Raw genomic sequence first — 16,076 nt, forward strand, 5'->3', positions numbered from 1 at the left:
CCTCCTCCAAGAAACTGGTCCTTAATTTGGACTTCATCTTTTAGAGTAATTATTCAATTAAAGGTACTATGATTAGCCTTGTATTTATTGTGTCTTTTAAAAACAGAGGAAAACTTCACTCCAGCCTTCGGGCAGCAGCTATGACAGCTCTCACTACTTCTGCTCATGATCTGAAGCTACATGAGGACCAAGGTTTTACAGCTCTGCTAATATTTCAGTTTTGATACATAAAAGTTTTCTCCCCCCCTCCAGGTCACCATTTCTCCTACCACACATGCTGACTGCAGATACAAAGGACTTAGCTGGAGTCTACAGAGAGCTGGTCTGTCTGTATTGCAGGGCTCTGGGCAAGCAGAGGAGCAAATGCATTCAAAGTTTCAGTCAGCCCTGCAGCCCCTGGAGCAAGAACTGGCTGAAGAGAAAGAGCACAAGGGATGCACCACCTCCAAAAGATAAGAATCTAGCTGTAACATCAGCTCCTGCTCCTTGGTGAATACATATTCATTGGGTATTTCAACTGCTGTACCCAGACCAAAAATGTTCAGCTTCCAGTTATCCCTTCTTAATCACTGAACAGCAAATGAAGACTCCAGACAGAACATTGGGTCTCCATTCTCCAAAGAATAGAACCCCAGATTCCTTCACAACTCACATTTTCTAGTTAGAAGAGGCCAGTAATTTTTACTGAAGGAAATCCACACCTTTGGTGGGGGCAGGAACATGACCCCTTCAAACACCTCAAGGTTTCTTACCTAGGTGAACATCTGAGATGACAGCTTCACCGAAGTGACCTACTGTGCCATGTCAGAAGCCAGGTAGAGTCCATTTGTTGTCAGGCATTAAATTAAACTGGTCAAACTAAGACATTTTCAAGACACTCTGGGGTCAGTCTAATTAGATTAAATCAGGCAATGGTGGCAAAAAAGTGCCAGATACTTTAATGAGTCTTGGATGAGGGACAAATGCCTCAAGACAAACTTGACTGAATGCAGGAAGGTGAACGCTGAGCTTCTTGCAATCACTGGAGAAGGAACACAAGGTCACTTTACAGCTGGCCCTACACTATGCAATTAACCCTTTGTGTCTGATCAGCAAGCAGGTGCAGAGGGCTCATAAGACAGAAAACACCCTCCCAGCATCCCAAATAGTATCAAATGTTTCTAACAATACACAGAGCAATAAAGTGACCACACAGAGAACGATTTACGACCCATTGAGAAAACTATTGTTTATTTAGAAAAAAGGTTACACTGGTAGAATTCAGCAGATAAAAAAATTTTTTTTTTCCTTTTTTTTCTTAAAAATGTCATTGTGAAACTTTTCAGACTAAAGTTCGGCAATACAAAGCTCCTGTAGCTGTAATTGAAACTTAATTTACTTCTGGTTTGAAGAGAGCATTTCCAATCAATCTAAAAACAACATGACAAACAAAAGGTGTGGCAAGGGACAACTGAGCACAGGTTTAGGTCAGGACGGAAGGGACAGGCTTCATTCTTTTTTTTCTTTAAACAAGTCAATGTTGTACACAATATACAAATAATCCCTACGCATTGCATGAAAACAGTGCTCCCACTTGACTTCTTTTTTTTAGTCACGGATATTAAAAACAGGCCAAGTAATAAATAAAAACTGAGTTTAAATGAGGTAAATCCAAAAAGGTTCAATAATTGTTTATTTGTGGTTTTCAAACATCTAAAAGAATGCATTTCAGATCAAAAGAATTACTAAACTCAGGCAGTATTTTTGACAACCTAAAGTGGAACTCTGTACACATGAAACCTCATTTGCACTATGGCAACTGTTTGTTTGCAGCACATTGTGCTAAAATATGGAACAGGTAACACTTTCAGCCAGGTACTGAAAATAAATGTGTAAGAAACTAAGCAACAAGTTAAAAATACAGTAATGTACAACTCAACAATTAAATCCTCAGCATGGGGAAATAAAGCAGAGAACTGAATAATTTAAGGAGATGCAGATGGGTCCTCTTCATTCACAAATTTCTGTGCAATCTATACTCTGGAAAATACACTTCTGGTCACAGCTGGGTATCTTCCCATTTCAATCTCACCTGCAACAACGGCACACATAATTAGAATTAGATGTTGTTCAAATGAATACTGATCTCACAACTTAGCATTTTCTTCCATTCACAATTCAAAGAATGAGCAGGGTGGGGGGGTAATAAAACTAGTTTTATCAGTCATTCGTTCCATAACCAGTTTAATCCACGGCAAGAACTGTATTAATGAAGGAGTGAAACACTAATTTAAAGATATAAATAAAACTCAAGTAGTCACTTGTGGAGGTAAAAACTCTTCCAGAAGTACAAACCCCTCAGAATATTACTATCTCTAAATTAAGCAAGAAATACTCTAGGAATAATGTCACAAAACAAACTGGAGCATAGCACTAGATTCCACAGCCGTGTTGCTATAAAGAGCTTTTTTTCATCTTTTACTATGCGAATGATGGGGTGTTGTCACTATTCTAGGCCATATGACCCAGCTTAGCCCATTACATAGGTGGATATGAATTTTACTGTGCAACTGACATTTACCTACGCCTGTGTTGCTTAGGTCATGATACAGTCATAAAAACACAGCTGGGATTTAAGTTGTTACAATCCTCAATTCATGCTGAATTGCTGGTCAAGATAAAACTTCACATTTAATTATGAAGGAAGATGGAAGTCCTGAAGTAGTGAACTTCATCTACCAAAACTGTTTCTTTTTTTCCCCCAAAGCAACATTTAAATGGGGGAAAAACCTGGGGATCCATCCACAGTGTTCAGACAATAATAACCTCTTCAGACCCTTTTTCCAATACTCTCCCTCCCTTTCCTCTTTGAGGCCACAATCCATGTGTGGAGAATTTTTTCAGAAGACATTTCCAGATGATCAGGAAAAGTTCAGAACTCAGATTTTGGTTTCTTAGTTTGTTTTATTGGACCTTCATCAAAACACACCTCTGTAAGTATTGTATAAGCCATCCTATAATGCTTAGGCCTCTTGGAGACAAGTACCCAACAGCAAAGCCTTTACAGCTTTCAGATTCAGTCTCTGCTGTCTTAGTTAGAGTCAAACAGAAGAACAGGGGACTGCGTCATGGTCCTCTCTCTGACATGTCTCAAGCAAGTACAGCTACTGCAAGAAACAATCTTAATTAAGAGTCCACAGCCAATAAATCTTTCCTGTAAGCTTTGCCATACAGTATCACCTGAAGTAGTCTCAAATATGACAGACATACTTGAATTTCAAAACCAGTGAGGTTGGAAGGGACCTCTGAAGACTGTCCACTCCAACACCCTTGCTCAAAAAGCAGAATTAACTGGAGCAGGTTGCTCAGGACTGTGGATTATCAAGTTAGGTTTTGAACACCCTAAGGATGGCTGCTCCACCACCTCCCTGGGCAAACTGTTAAATTTTTGACCACTCTCTCAGTAATAAGATTTTCTCCGTCCCCCCATATCTTCAAGTGGGGTTCACAACAAATCATATCTATGAAAGGTAGCATCACTTTCTAGACCAGCCAAAACAGTTGTGAAAGCAAGACAAACTTGCAGCCTCATCAACTCTTCTTCAAAATCCACAACAAAGAATGATTTACTGATTTAAAAATGTTGTCTTCCCCCTAACAGTGTCAGTTTGTCTGATAAAAAGAAAAACTCTGCCTTATGTTTTGTTCATATATTACTCTATGAAAGCAAATAATCTCAAACCATGAAAATGTGTAAGTGAATAGAAAATTGTTTCTACTTCACTTCTGCTCGTGCTTCTTTTGAGCTCTCACAGAATCTACACACAAAGTTTTAACAAACAATTCATCAATTCTAAATAGAGAACAAACAAGAATGATAAACACTTGGACAATTTGTGAACATTCAGAAAGAAGCCATATTGTTTGCTATTTGTTAAACACTATCAGTTATTTTCATGTTTACCCAACATATACACACTTCTTAAAATGTAAAGTGTCCACTGCTTTATGTAGAAAGATTGGTAGCAGTGCGTGACTCGAGTTGGGGAGGTCAGGTGAACTTAAGTTCACTGGGACACTTTCTCTTCCTGCCCAAATAACCGAAAATGAGATGTTCCAAGTCTCCTAAACTGGGTAGGTGCAAACAGGAGAAAAAAAACCCACTCTCATACCCCTAAAACTAAACTTAAGTTACCTCATCTTTGCATAGTTCTTAGGAAAAAAAAAAAAACAAACCAAACACACAAGCCAAAAAACCAGAACACTGTCAGCTTCAATGAACAATTTATTTTTCTAAAAAACTCTAGTCGAAATATGGGCTACTCAAGATACTCTGAAGTTTCTCTTTTCTTTCTGCAAATAGTCAATGCCTCCATGTGCATTTCCTTTTGCTTCTTCCTCCTCAAATCTATCAGATAAGAGATGAATCAGAGATAATGAACTGATTTACTACACTATATAGCAATTTGGTTTAAAAGCTAGTGCTTTTCTTAAATTAAAAAGAGGATACAAAACTTGAGTTTCCAGCATATTAGGCAAGATATTCTTAATTAACAGGTTAGCAAGACTGACGGCTATCAGGATCACATTTGCCAAAAAAAGGTGAGCATCTATACAATCTCTATGCTGATGACGGGGAAGGGTTTTTTCCCTGGGATAGAATAAAAAAAAAGACCACACAAACCCACCCTCCCCAAGCAAACAAAACCACAACCACCTCCAGAAAATCCCCCCCAAACAACAAAACCACTCCAAAACCCACCCTGGGTGATTTCAGCCCTTTTACATGCAGGCTGTTATGTTTGTGTATTTTTTACCAGTCAAAAGGACCCACAGGGGACACCAAGTCAGAGTAAATCATAAGAATTTTTACCTTGACTGGAACAATCTTCATTATCTGTGCTTGTCTGAAGATTTATGAGTAGATCCAGCGTTAAGGAAAAACTTATTTCCCTACATGTAATAAAAGGAAGCTCGTTTTCTGTATTGTTCTGAAATGTTAATGTGTAAAAGGATATTGTTTCTTTTCTTCCTTCCCTCCAGTACTGTCTCGTTTTTCCTTCTTTTCTGTTTTTTCTTTATCATGTCTTGATTCCTTCAAAAAATACACACAAGGGAAATCATTTATTATAGTATACAAGGTACAGTCTGGTAAGAAGGATTACGAATATTTAAAGTTATAACTGGCCACAGCTAAAAAAAAAATTATCAGTTAGAATGACAGTGATCAGCTTCTATGATTTCTGAGATTATTCTCTGTCTTGCAGTTGTATGATAACCACTATCACCAATGAGTTAAAACTGGGAACTGCTGTTTGGTGTATTATGAATAACTACGAACAGAAATTACTTGTTTCCACAAAAAAATCCTGTGCTGACACATGCATATGAATCTGAATACAAGCAGACTAGTTTATGTGTCAGTTAACTCTGCTTTCACATATTTACTCACCAAGCAAGTCTGCAATATTCGAGATTATTCAAACCCTCAAGTGTAAATTCTGAACTTTCTTGGCTGCTGCCAAAATGAACCATTTGTCCTATTTATTCTACCAGGAATGAGTGCTGAAATATTTAGAGCCACAAGATATCAGAATTTCCAGAAGCAGCATCTTACACATTCACAGTGTACTTTTTTCAGTTTGGGCCATAAACCAGCAATAAAATACAGGAAGAAAAGAATCAGTTTGCTCTCTCAATATCAGCATCAAAGCAACAAAATAAGAATACTTATTTTACCTTTTTGCTACCAGAGGAGCTCTTCTCCATCTTTTCTGCCTTAATTGAATCACCTTTCTCTTTTCCTGAAGATTTTGATTTGTTCTTCTCCTTCTCCTTTTCATTTAAGCGAGGGGAATCTGACGGACTTTCACTTTTGCTATGTTTTGAAGAACCAGCTAAAAACACAAGAGTAAGTTGTAATTCACAGCAAGTAAAAGCCTAATGCATACACAAAAAGTTAAATACATACTTGTTCCATTTTCCTCTTTGCGTCGTTTAGTTGAATCCTGTGGTACCTCCCGGTCACTGTTTGAATGATCCTGGCACCAAATACAATTATGCAGATGTTAACAGATTAAAACATACTCCCAAAGTAGCGCCTGCTTATAATGCTATTTTGGAGAACTGATTTTTGAGTATTCAAATGTATCTGAGTTATTACACCTTGTCTAAACATCCTGTGTGTTTCTTGACATCAGTTTTGAAGGGAAAAGCATTTGAATACATTACTGTAAACTGACCTTAGAAAAAGCAAAAGGACAAAAGAGAAACACCTCTGATACAGATCACTTTTACTTGGCTAGACTGTACAGCCAATTACTACTGCAAGGACTTTGAACAGAAAGCTTCCCAAGTATATACCAACTTTCTAAACTAGTTCATAAAAACGTCACCAACCCTTTTTCGATCTTTCCTGTCCTTGTCATCTTTCTTCTCTCTCTCTCTGGATCTTTCCCTTGACTTGTCCAAATCTTTCTTGTCCACTTCTCTCTCCTTACTCTTGGACAGTGTTGGAGTAGTGTGGTTAATGTAGTGCTGTTAAATTAAAGCAATATCACCAAATATTAATATGTATACCTAGATGTATAAATAAAAAGTCTTACTCTAATATAACAGATCTAGCTCAAAAAGCAAAATTAAACATTAATACTTTACTACCAAAACCAAAAGTGATTTAAGATACTTTAAAACTTGTCATCTATAATTTAATATACAATTTTCTCAACACTGGAAATTCAAGAACACTTTCTCTTAACTGAAACACTTATATTAAATACACACAACATTGTTCACCAGCATTGTCTGATCCATCAAAACACATCAGATAGCAGCACTATCGAAACAGGGTATGCAGATTCCTGGACTGACTTAACACTTGCAGTTTTGCCTGGAATGAATGAATGGAATCAGCTGCTTAAACAGATTCTAGTTAATTTTTTAAAGAATAAACTTAATCCATGACTAATTTAAACAAATACTATGAATAATACAGGTTTTCATCTAATGTAATACAAAACTCTACCTTAAGCCTAAACTTCTAATTATAAAGCATGTGAACATAGAAAAGAATTGGTTTTGCTCTATAATGTGTCCTAGATTGTTATTCCACTCTCTCTTCTAACAATTCTGATAAACTCTAAAACATACTAGTTCCACACAGCTTTATATTTTTTAATATAAACTGGGGTCACAGGGGAGAAGAACAGAAAAGCCACAGTAAAGTATAACACTTGACAAAGTTTAAACGCTACTCTGTGTGTGTGTGTGTGTATATCTGTAATACAGGTGCTACTAAGTATTGATGTATTCAGTATCTAATTCTGTCTCCTTAAATACAATTATAAACTAGATCCAAGAAATATTTTTCATAAAATACCAATAAGTTCATGTTTTAATTAAACTCCTCTTTCCTTGGTATTTTATATCCTTAAGTTACAGCAACACACAAATCAATATACCTTGATATTTCCCCACTTAAATAAGCTATTAATTTTGGGGAAAACACAGTCTCTTTTAATTAAATGTTCTCTATATTTCCATTTGGAGAGACATCTTAAAAGGACACCAAAGAAAGAGATAAGTAGACGATTAGTTTAGAACAATCTAGTAATCACTTGAACCAAACAAATATTGTTTCAAATGATTTTATTCTTTTAACAAAATTAATCCTGTCCTTCTCCAGTTCCGGTAAATGTTTAACTTACCAAAACTTGATGTTACTGGTCCTATGTCAAAAGCCACACTGGCAATGTTAGGTCTCTCTTCCTTTTATTACTGAACTGGATTTTATTATCCTCCTACACAGCAGACTGAACCTTTAGTACTCCTTTCACTACTTTTCTTTCTCCTGTTTTCCCTTCACTCCTCTCTGCTCGTTCCATTTTCTACATTGCCATTCCACAGGTAAATGTATCCTTAATCCCCTTTTGCTGTCAACTTTTAACAGTGACTTGCAAATATGTTTTATCTATGCAGTCCCATTCAGTTGTCTCCCACAGATGCTTTCCATGTGAGACAGCAAACACATAGCATTGCTTTCTTCTATTCCATTTCTTAAGTCCACGTGATTGTTTGTAACAGATTCCACTGCTCTTCTACTATCCCAACGCAGTTTTGGAAAACTGCATCCCTCCAATCCCCTTTTACAAGAAAAGGCTGGGTTTAGCTCATCAGGCTTTATCAACTTGCTCTAGAAATGCTGCTAACTGAAACGACATCAAATTTTGGGCACTGTTGTATATTGTGTAACTTAGGCCAAAACAGGAATAAACACAGGTCTAAACTCAAGTCTGGCTTCATTTATTTTATAACCTACAATGCAAACCAACATTTCAATGGTCTTGGTCCAGAAAATGGATGAAGTCAGGAATAAAGAAAGGCTGTAAGCAGACAACAGCACTACACTTCTACTAACTTTCAGTGGAAGCTGAACTCATAAATCTTCCAAGCTTCTGAATAACCCACCCTTTCCCCAAACAAAAAGAAGAGCATTTGACTTGTCTTACATCATGAATAGGAAACATTGTCAAGCAGTGCCTTAAGTCTGTTAGAATGGCACTGGAGAATGAAAATTATTTCATTAAGTGAGAAAGAATAGAAAACAGTATTTAGAAGAGGAAAGTCTTGAACACTCTCCATCTCCCAAGCACTTAAAACAATAAATCCTTGAAGAAGTCACACAACACAGTACACTTTCAGCTAAGTCTATAGAAACACATTATAGTAAATTCTGAAGTTTAACTTTTTTAATTGACTAGAAAAATAAAGCTGTTTGTTGATCATTTAAATACAAATAGCTCCACCGTCTGCTCCATTACCACATCAATAGGTTAATATGTAGGAGGAATAGTTTTAAATAAAAATTTAGCTTAGCTAATGAAAACTTGAGTGAAGTTTCAATTAACCAGTTGAACCTTGACTAATAAAGTAAGTGAGGGAAAAGTGAGATTATACAGACTACCATACACCATGCTTCAGGCAGATGTGAGCTCAAGACAAATACTGTAGCTTTCTAATTTCAAAAAAACTTAAATATACAAGATATCATCACAACAATTCACAAATCTTTTTTGATATGTATGGATTCAATCCATAGACACTGTAATTTCATCAATTGTAAGAATCAAAGGCTACTTCCTATACCCTCTCCTTACGAGCAGATATGGTTGGTACTGGAAAGATTCAACACAACCATCAGCAAGTGTCCATTATAAAATCAAGGCTATTTTGAATTAAAATAAAGTGTTCTGAACACTTTGTTTATAGAAATAGAGCTACAAGTAAAACAGCAGTGTAAATGTAGAATAGCAAGTGATAATCCATTATGCATTTTTAAATTAAGACAATGTAAGTAATCCTAGATAAACCCTAAATTATCCAGGAAGTCCAAAGGGTCAGCATCTGCCAAGTGATGAACATTTGTGCTATTCAGTTAAACACTGATACTGACTGCATCATCAAAAATCCTGACAGCAACTTTAGAAGATCTGAGCCATCTCCTATTAGCCTAGTATATTAGCAACTTTAGAGTATTTGTGAGTGTTACTATGCAAGTGGTTGAGTCTTTAAAAAACAACAGAATAGCTGTCTAAACCACAGTGTGTCATTCAACTCTCATCCCACTCTACTCAGCGTTTGTCAATCCACACCTGGAATACTGTCTTCAGTTTTGGTCCCAGCTATACAAAGGTGTAAACAGGCTGAGAGAACTGGGTTTGTTTAGCCTTGAGAAAAGAAGGCTCAGGGAAACCCTTATCACTATGTTCCAGTATTTAAAGGGTAGCTACGAAGAAAATGGAGACTTCTTTTTACAAGGAGTCACATGGAAAATACAAGCACACAAGTTACTTCTGGGGAGATTCTGGTTGGAAATAAGAGGACCAGAAAAGATACTAACCCATAAAATCTCTTTAAAATATTGACAGAATGGTAAATTCAGAGGATTTTCATTATGTTGCTTCTATGTAACTAGTCCTCTATCCTGTACAGAGGTTCTATGTAGCAGATTGAAAAAATTCCCCTCTGTTACTGTCCTGGGTTCAGCTTTTTTTACTAGCATTTAAAGGAATGGAATTTGAATTTTCTGATGGGGTTTGCCACAAGACCAGAAGTTCTTTCCATAACAAAACATGAAAGTAAACTTTGGTGGTGTCTAAAAGATTCAAACCTTTGCTGAAGAGTCCTTGAGTTCATTGAGGTTGTCCTGTAGAAAATGAATGGAGATGACACGTGAGCTGGAATAGTTTTCAGAAACCAGAGGAACTTTGGGAAGCATGGCCGTACCCTTGAAACAAAAAGCAGCTACTCCTTCTGGAATAAATCTCATGTTAATACTGTACACTGAACAAAGCTAGGAACTGAAATAACTTTTAAAAAGAAAGAAGGAGAAAAAAAAGAAAAGAAAAAGAAAAAAAAAAAAGAAAAAAGAAAAAAGACAGTCATATCTATTCTCTAGATCAAATTAAATAAACTACAAACTCTGTTTGTATTTAATTTTTCATAAAACAGTGAAAAAACTCTCCCACCAAAACAAGATATAAAGAAAAAATAGTTTTAACTCTAAATTTAGCTGAGCCACAGGTGAAACAAGTTTAAAATGTTTTTAAACCTGTATCTTCTCCACTTTCAGTTAAATGTGGTAGAAGTTCCTCTAGAATGAATTTCCATCCAAAACAGGGAAGAAAAACATCATTGTTTTGAGTAGTTATCACTATCACCTGCTTCCTCAAAACTAGTAACAGCTATTAGAGTTTTCCAAAATTAACCCAAATTTTTTAAGTAAATCTTACACAGAAAAAGATGTATGCTCTGTAAAAACAGAAAAAAAAGAAAAGCTTGTTCTAAAGTTGATAAGATGGTGAAGTTTAAAGGCCCACATAATCCATCACAGTGCTCTTGATGAAGTAGTAGTAACTTACAGTTTTAAACGTTCAACGTACTGCAAATTCAAAGATTCCATGAACATAGATGGTTTAGAAATAAAATAGATATGGAGCAAGGAATGGCTACCCTGAGTCTTCAAGTAGGCTACGCCCATGGTTTTGTGCTGCGCTTGAATGCTTGGGGTTTCTCTTTGCTGGGTAGTAGGCTTGGTTGCCACATCTGGTTTTATCGTAACGCAGGGCTCAACATGGTGGGAACCCATTGGAAATAAACAAACCTCGAAGGGAAGGTACAACAGAAGCTGCATGCGCACTGAATATACACAACTACAGGAGAACTGATCACCAAGGAGACTTTAAAATGGAACTCCTTTCAAGACTCCTCCTTAGAAGGCACATATCGGTATGACGCTCATCAAGAAGCCTGATGAATTCAGAGGTATCGTACATCCCGTATCATCCAGGAATCTTCAGTGCTACAGATTCTTCAATAGAAGGGCAGAAAAATATGCTCCATTCTGCTGCAAAGACTCATTTGCTTGTAGCTACCATTGACTCCAAAAAAACTGACTGCTTAAAACAATGAGGCACTTCTGTGTAAAAATTCTCTTGCCACTTCCAAACACTATTTACAAAATTTGTGCTAGGTCCTTGAAGAATTATTTTGTTAATTAAAAATATTTTTATAGAAAAAAAACCAGTCCGCCAATAAAGAAAAGGAATGCATTTTCTAATGCAACATAAAACCTCCAGTGGTTCCAGTGTATACTTGGCACAAAACTTGAAGGAAGTCGAACATTGGCATCCCAAACTTGTGAGCCTAACATGGGTGCTGCCTTCCTCAGGCTATACTAACCTTTACTGTTGAGGAATGTGATGGAGAAGAATGTGTATCAACTTTGCGGCGTTTTTGTTCTGAGGAAAGAAAAGAACAATAGCACTATTAAAACACATTTGAAAGAGGATAATCTAACAATATGGCTTTCTGAAGTACCAAAATAATTTAAGCTAGAATTTAGGGTTTATCACTATGTAAATTTTGTTATCCTTAGGCTAGAGTTACCAGCATGTATTAACCCTCTTTGTGAAAGTTTGCAAGGAAAGTATCATGAGAACCAACTGCTGCAAAATTATGCTTAAACTTTTATTTTATGGAAATCTGTATCAAAATTGCTGTGAAGACCCTGAAAACGTGAGCCCACTGAAAAGCAGTACAACCCTCCTTTACTGGGTTTGCCTTAAGCAGTGCAAGTGAACTCAACATCAGCCTCAGATTATAAGAACTTGAAATATCAACATTAAGGATTTGTTAATCCTTAATGTAAGAAGGGACTGATAAAGCTTACTGTGTCCTGAAGTGGGACACGGTAAAGGCCTACATCTTCCACAGCCTGTTTTCTTTCAATTCAAAGGTTATGAAGAAACTCTTGGTTATACTTTTAAAAGGTATGTGTTAAATTTTTGCAAAACTTGCAAGGTCACAGCTATACAAATGCATTTTAATAAAACACTATTTAGACTTATACTAAAAGAATTATAGTCTTTAAGAAAACGAGCATTCACAGAAGACACGCGAAGTTCACACGTTCACATAGTTCTCCTTTTGGAGATACCCTCTCTACTTTAGGCACTAACTGTACTCAAAAGCCAGTGCCAAAATGACAGCTAGTATGTAGCAATTCTTTCCTGCCATCTCTAGCATTTTCAGACATTCAATGATTTGCCAGTGACACCTCCATTTTAATAGGCAAGAGCACAAATTAAATATGCAAACTTACCCCTTTCAGATTCTGATGTTTCTGATCGGGGAACAGGTGACTTCAAGGACCCAGCTACTGGCACCTTTTCTCCTCCTTTAGCATTTTCCTTGGATTTCATTTCCTTCGCTACGTCTCTTTCTCTGGACGGCTCCTTTTCTCTCTCCTTTTCTGATGTTGACTTTGACTCAATGATGGTAACAATTGTCTTGGACTTTTCTTCTTTTGAAGCTTTTTCTTCTTTCTTGACTTTTTCCTTCTCCTTGTCCGATTTTGGCGTTTTCTCCTTGATCTCTCTTGCTTTATCATCTTTGTTTGCCCGTTCTTCCTTAGGTTTCTCTTTCCCATCCTTCCCAAGTGCCTTCATCTCTGGAGTGGCAGCTGGAGTCTTGTCTTTTTTTTCTTTATCTTTTTCCTTCCCACTTTTTTCTTTATCCTCTTTCTCCTTAACAATTTTGCTGCATCACAAATAAAAAGGCCAATTAGAATGCATACAAAACCAGCTCCAGTTTTACCACACAGATTTTACTTCTAGTGGTTTGACAGAGCCTCCTAAAGCAGTCACTGTTAGATTTCAGATTTGCTGTCTCTTTTATCAGAACAACAAGCAAATGTTCTCATTTATTTTATCTTTAGCTAAAATGGAATGCATTTAACAACAGTGCCAGATCATTACAGCCATATATTTTGGAAGAAATTCTCATTTATTAAACTTTGAAGAAAGGGAAAAAAATTCTTAGAACCTGGAAGTAAAAAAAATTAGTTTTAAAAATATTCTATGGTTTGGAAGGAAGAAAATAGAGAATGCCAGAGAGTAGTTTTTCTCACCTATTAGTAGCACTGTTTCCATTGCTTGTAGTCACCTTCGGTGTAGCATTTACAGCTTTATTAATAACTTTCACCACACCCTGAGACTTCTCCTTTAGTTTCTCTATTTAAAAAAGAGAATGATTTTATTTCAGTAAGTTAATATACCATCCTACCGGTTAAAATAAAACAAGTACCTAAGAATATTCATGTAAGATCATACGGAGCTAACAGTTAAAATAGGTAATTAAATGCAGAACACCCACTCCCAAAAACAACTAAAAACTAAAGAACACAACACTGATCCTATTTTAACAGCAATTCAGATTTTTTCACTTTAATAAGCTAATTCTGTCAACAGAATTCTACTAAAAAAATAAAAATAAGCAGTAATCATAGGTTTGTTTACCAGTCTCCTCAGCAGTGCCTTCTTCCAGTCTAACTGTATTTATTGTGAGAGATGTAGGCATCCCAGCACCACCTGGCCCATTTTGTACTGTTGCAGCTACAGCATTCCTGGCAGGTGGGTCTTTGTGGTGGAATTCATTTTCAGGTATCATGAAAGGCTTCCTACTTTTCAACTGCCCAGAATAGCTGCAAGTCGCACAGATTGTTAAATATGCACAAACATAAAGCAAAACATGGGTTGAATCTTAAATGAGGATCTAATCTAACAGTTCATCTGTTATTTATTTCACAGGTTTTCCCAACTGATATGCAGTTTCTTCCCCCTTTATCGATGAGCTCAAAAGAAACACAAACAAAACAGAACAAAAACAAGCAAAAAACCTACTAGACACAGAAGCAGCCCTACCTCCACACTCTTCACCACCACCACACACTCCCCTGCCAAACATGCAGAAGAAACAGCCTACTGTCAAAACTTATAACTCTGAATTGTCCCTCAAGCATATGTGGATGATTCTGCATTCATCACAAAGATGTGAAGCATAAATAAGCATTTTAGAATCATATAAACTTCCAAAACCTAAGCAGTCTTGCATCAATGGCCCTTGGCTTTCTTCATTTTACTCTCCCTCCTATATACTTGCTGCTATACTACTTCTCTAAAACTAAACTATGCTCTTGTGAGTGTTTTACTAGAGTCTTGTAAAGAAAATTAGTGATCATCCATCACAAAATGAATGTTTTCATTCACACTGCCAGCACTGAGATGCAGGATAGCGAAATCTTCTGTGATAAGGTAAAAATCAATGTTAGGACTGTAACAGTTCCGAGTCTTTAGAAGCCTTTCATGATCCACTTTTAACCACTTTCTTAAAGTAAGGTGTTGTTACCCCATAGCCAACGCATATAGATCAGGTCTCTTCTCTTTCTCTTCCTGACATATCTTGTGTACTCTTCTTTCCAAGGCTTGGCCCAGATTCAGCACTTTTGGATACCATGGAAGGATTTTGGTCAGCACAATCAGGATATTTCTGATATGTGTGTATTCCCCCGTTTCAAGGCAGTGCACAGAAGCCTGGAACACAAATTAATTCTAATTAAGCTTATTATTATTATTAAAGCTTCTAAGAACCTATGGGTTTTTGACATATTTATTTACCTTAGTTAGTTTGTAGTGCCATTTGTGTACCACATGTCTAAAATTCTCATAATCCAATTGATCAGCTTTATTTCCACCATCAAATCCAGTTGCCCGTAATATAGTTAGGAAACCTGGATAGTTGCCACATTCCTAAATTGCATAAAAGGAAAAATATTTATTTTTCAGGAAGCATGAAAACAGTCATTCTCTGCAACAGTTAATATGGTAACTACAGCACTTTTTCACTGATTCTGTTAAAGACTAAGACACAACCACACTTTATAAGACTTACAGACTTTTTCTTAAAAGCTTATTTATGTTGAAACCTGAGTTGTGGTCAAGAGAAAAGATTACTCATAATTTAAATAGCTTTAGCAAGGACTATTATGAGTTTCCATATGCTCCCTAAATTATCTTCAAGACACTACCAAAAATGTAAGATTTTTTTTTCAGCCATATATTTTTTGACACTACACAGAATTATTCTATTAAAATTACATGAATTACAGAAACTCAATTTTAAGATTACACTAATAAAAAATTCAGTGTTTTCACATCTATTTCACTAAACCCATTTTTATTGGGCTGAATTATGCAAGCAGCCATTACATTCTCATAAGCAAGCTTGTTTTAATAACTTCACATACCTTTTCATATATGACTCTGTCACTGTGCCACCTAGTCACAGTCTCCAGCATACAGCACAAAAACCTGCCATATCTACTAGCTTCATTTTCAGTGCAACTTGCAACTGTATATATAATATCAGAGAAAACCTGTGAATAGAAGCAATAAAAGGTTACAATAACTTCACTGAATCACAAAAATGAACAAGAACAAACAAGGATTTCAAATTTCTCATCTACGCCACTGTTAAGCTGGCTTTTAAATATAAAGGAGATCTCAAAATATTCTCAGTCTGTGTCTTCATTGGCATATAACTGTTTTGTTTCCAAATCAATAACTTGTTCAAGCAGGTGGAAGTAGACACCTAGCCAAGATGATGTACCCTGGCTTGTACAGGTTCATCAACAGGGCTCCTGCAATTGCTTGCTTTTGTCAAGTGGACTGACTATTTGAGTAGGAATACATACACAAATG

General features: G+C 36.4%; 1 protein-coding gene across 10 annotated transcripts in view; it reads right to left on the reverse strand.

Moving 5' to 3' along the window:
• Positions 1-1,202: 1,202 nt before the first annotated feature.
• THOC2 (THO complex subunit 2) overlaps positions 1,203-16,076 on the reverse strand; it is a 51,088-nt gene continuing 36,214 nt past the window's right edge. For 5 of the 10 annotated variants that reach the window (XM_080624835.1, XM_080624833.1, XM_080624837.1 and 2 more), the window contains 14 exons: positions 15,623-15,751; positions 14,994-15,125; positions 14,725-14,909; positions 13,836-14,020; positions 13,448-13,550; positions 12,641-13,077; positions 11,719-11,777; positions 10,148-10,183; positions 6,379-6,516; positions 5,951-6,020; positions 5,719-5,876; positions 4,998-5,074; positions 4,853-4,900; positions 1,203-2,071 (listed from right to left, as the gene is read on the reverse strand). In XM_080624835.1, the coding sequence (XP_080480961.1) occupies positions 4,873-4,900; positions 4,998-5,074; positions 5,719-5,876; positions 5,951-6,020; positions 6,379-6,516; positions 10,148-10,183; positions 11,719-11,777; positions 12,641-13,077; positions 13,448-13,550; positions 13,836-14,020; positions 14,725-14,909; positions 14,994-15,125; positions 15,623-15,751 (1,737 nt within the window). In that variant the 3' untranslated portion in view covers positions 1,203-2,071; positions 4,853-4,872. Of the gene's footprint in view, positions 2,072-4,852; positions 4,901-4,997; positions 5,075-5,718; positions 5,877-5,950; positions 6,021-6,378; positions 6,517-10,147; positions 11,778-12,640; positions 13,078-13,447; positions 13,551-13,835; positions 14,021-14,724; positions 14,910-14,993; positions 15,126-15,622; positions 15,752-16,076 lie in introns of those variants that run through there. The other 5 variants (XR_013957554.1, XR_013957555.1, XM_080624838.1 and 2 more) reach the window with 5 other exon arrangements.

Source organism: Psittacula echo (genome assembly GCF_963264785.1).
Source record: "Psittacula echo genome assembly, chromosome: 8".
Taxonomy (NCBI): domain Eukaryota; kingdom Metazoa; phylum Chordata; class Aves; order Psittaciformes; family Psittacidae; genus Psittacula; species Psittacula echo.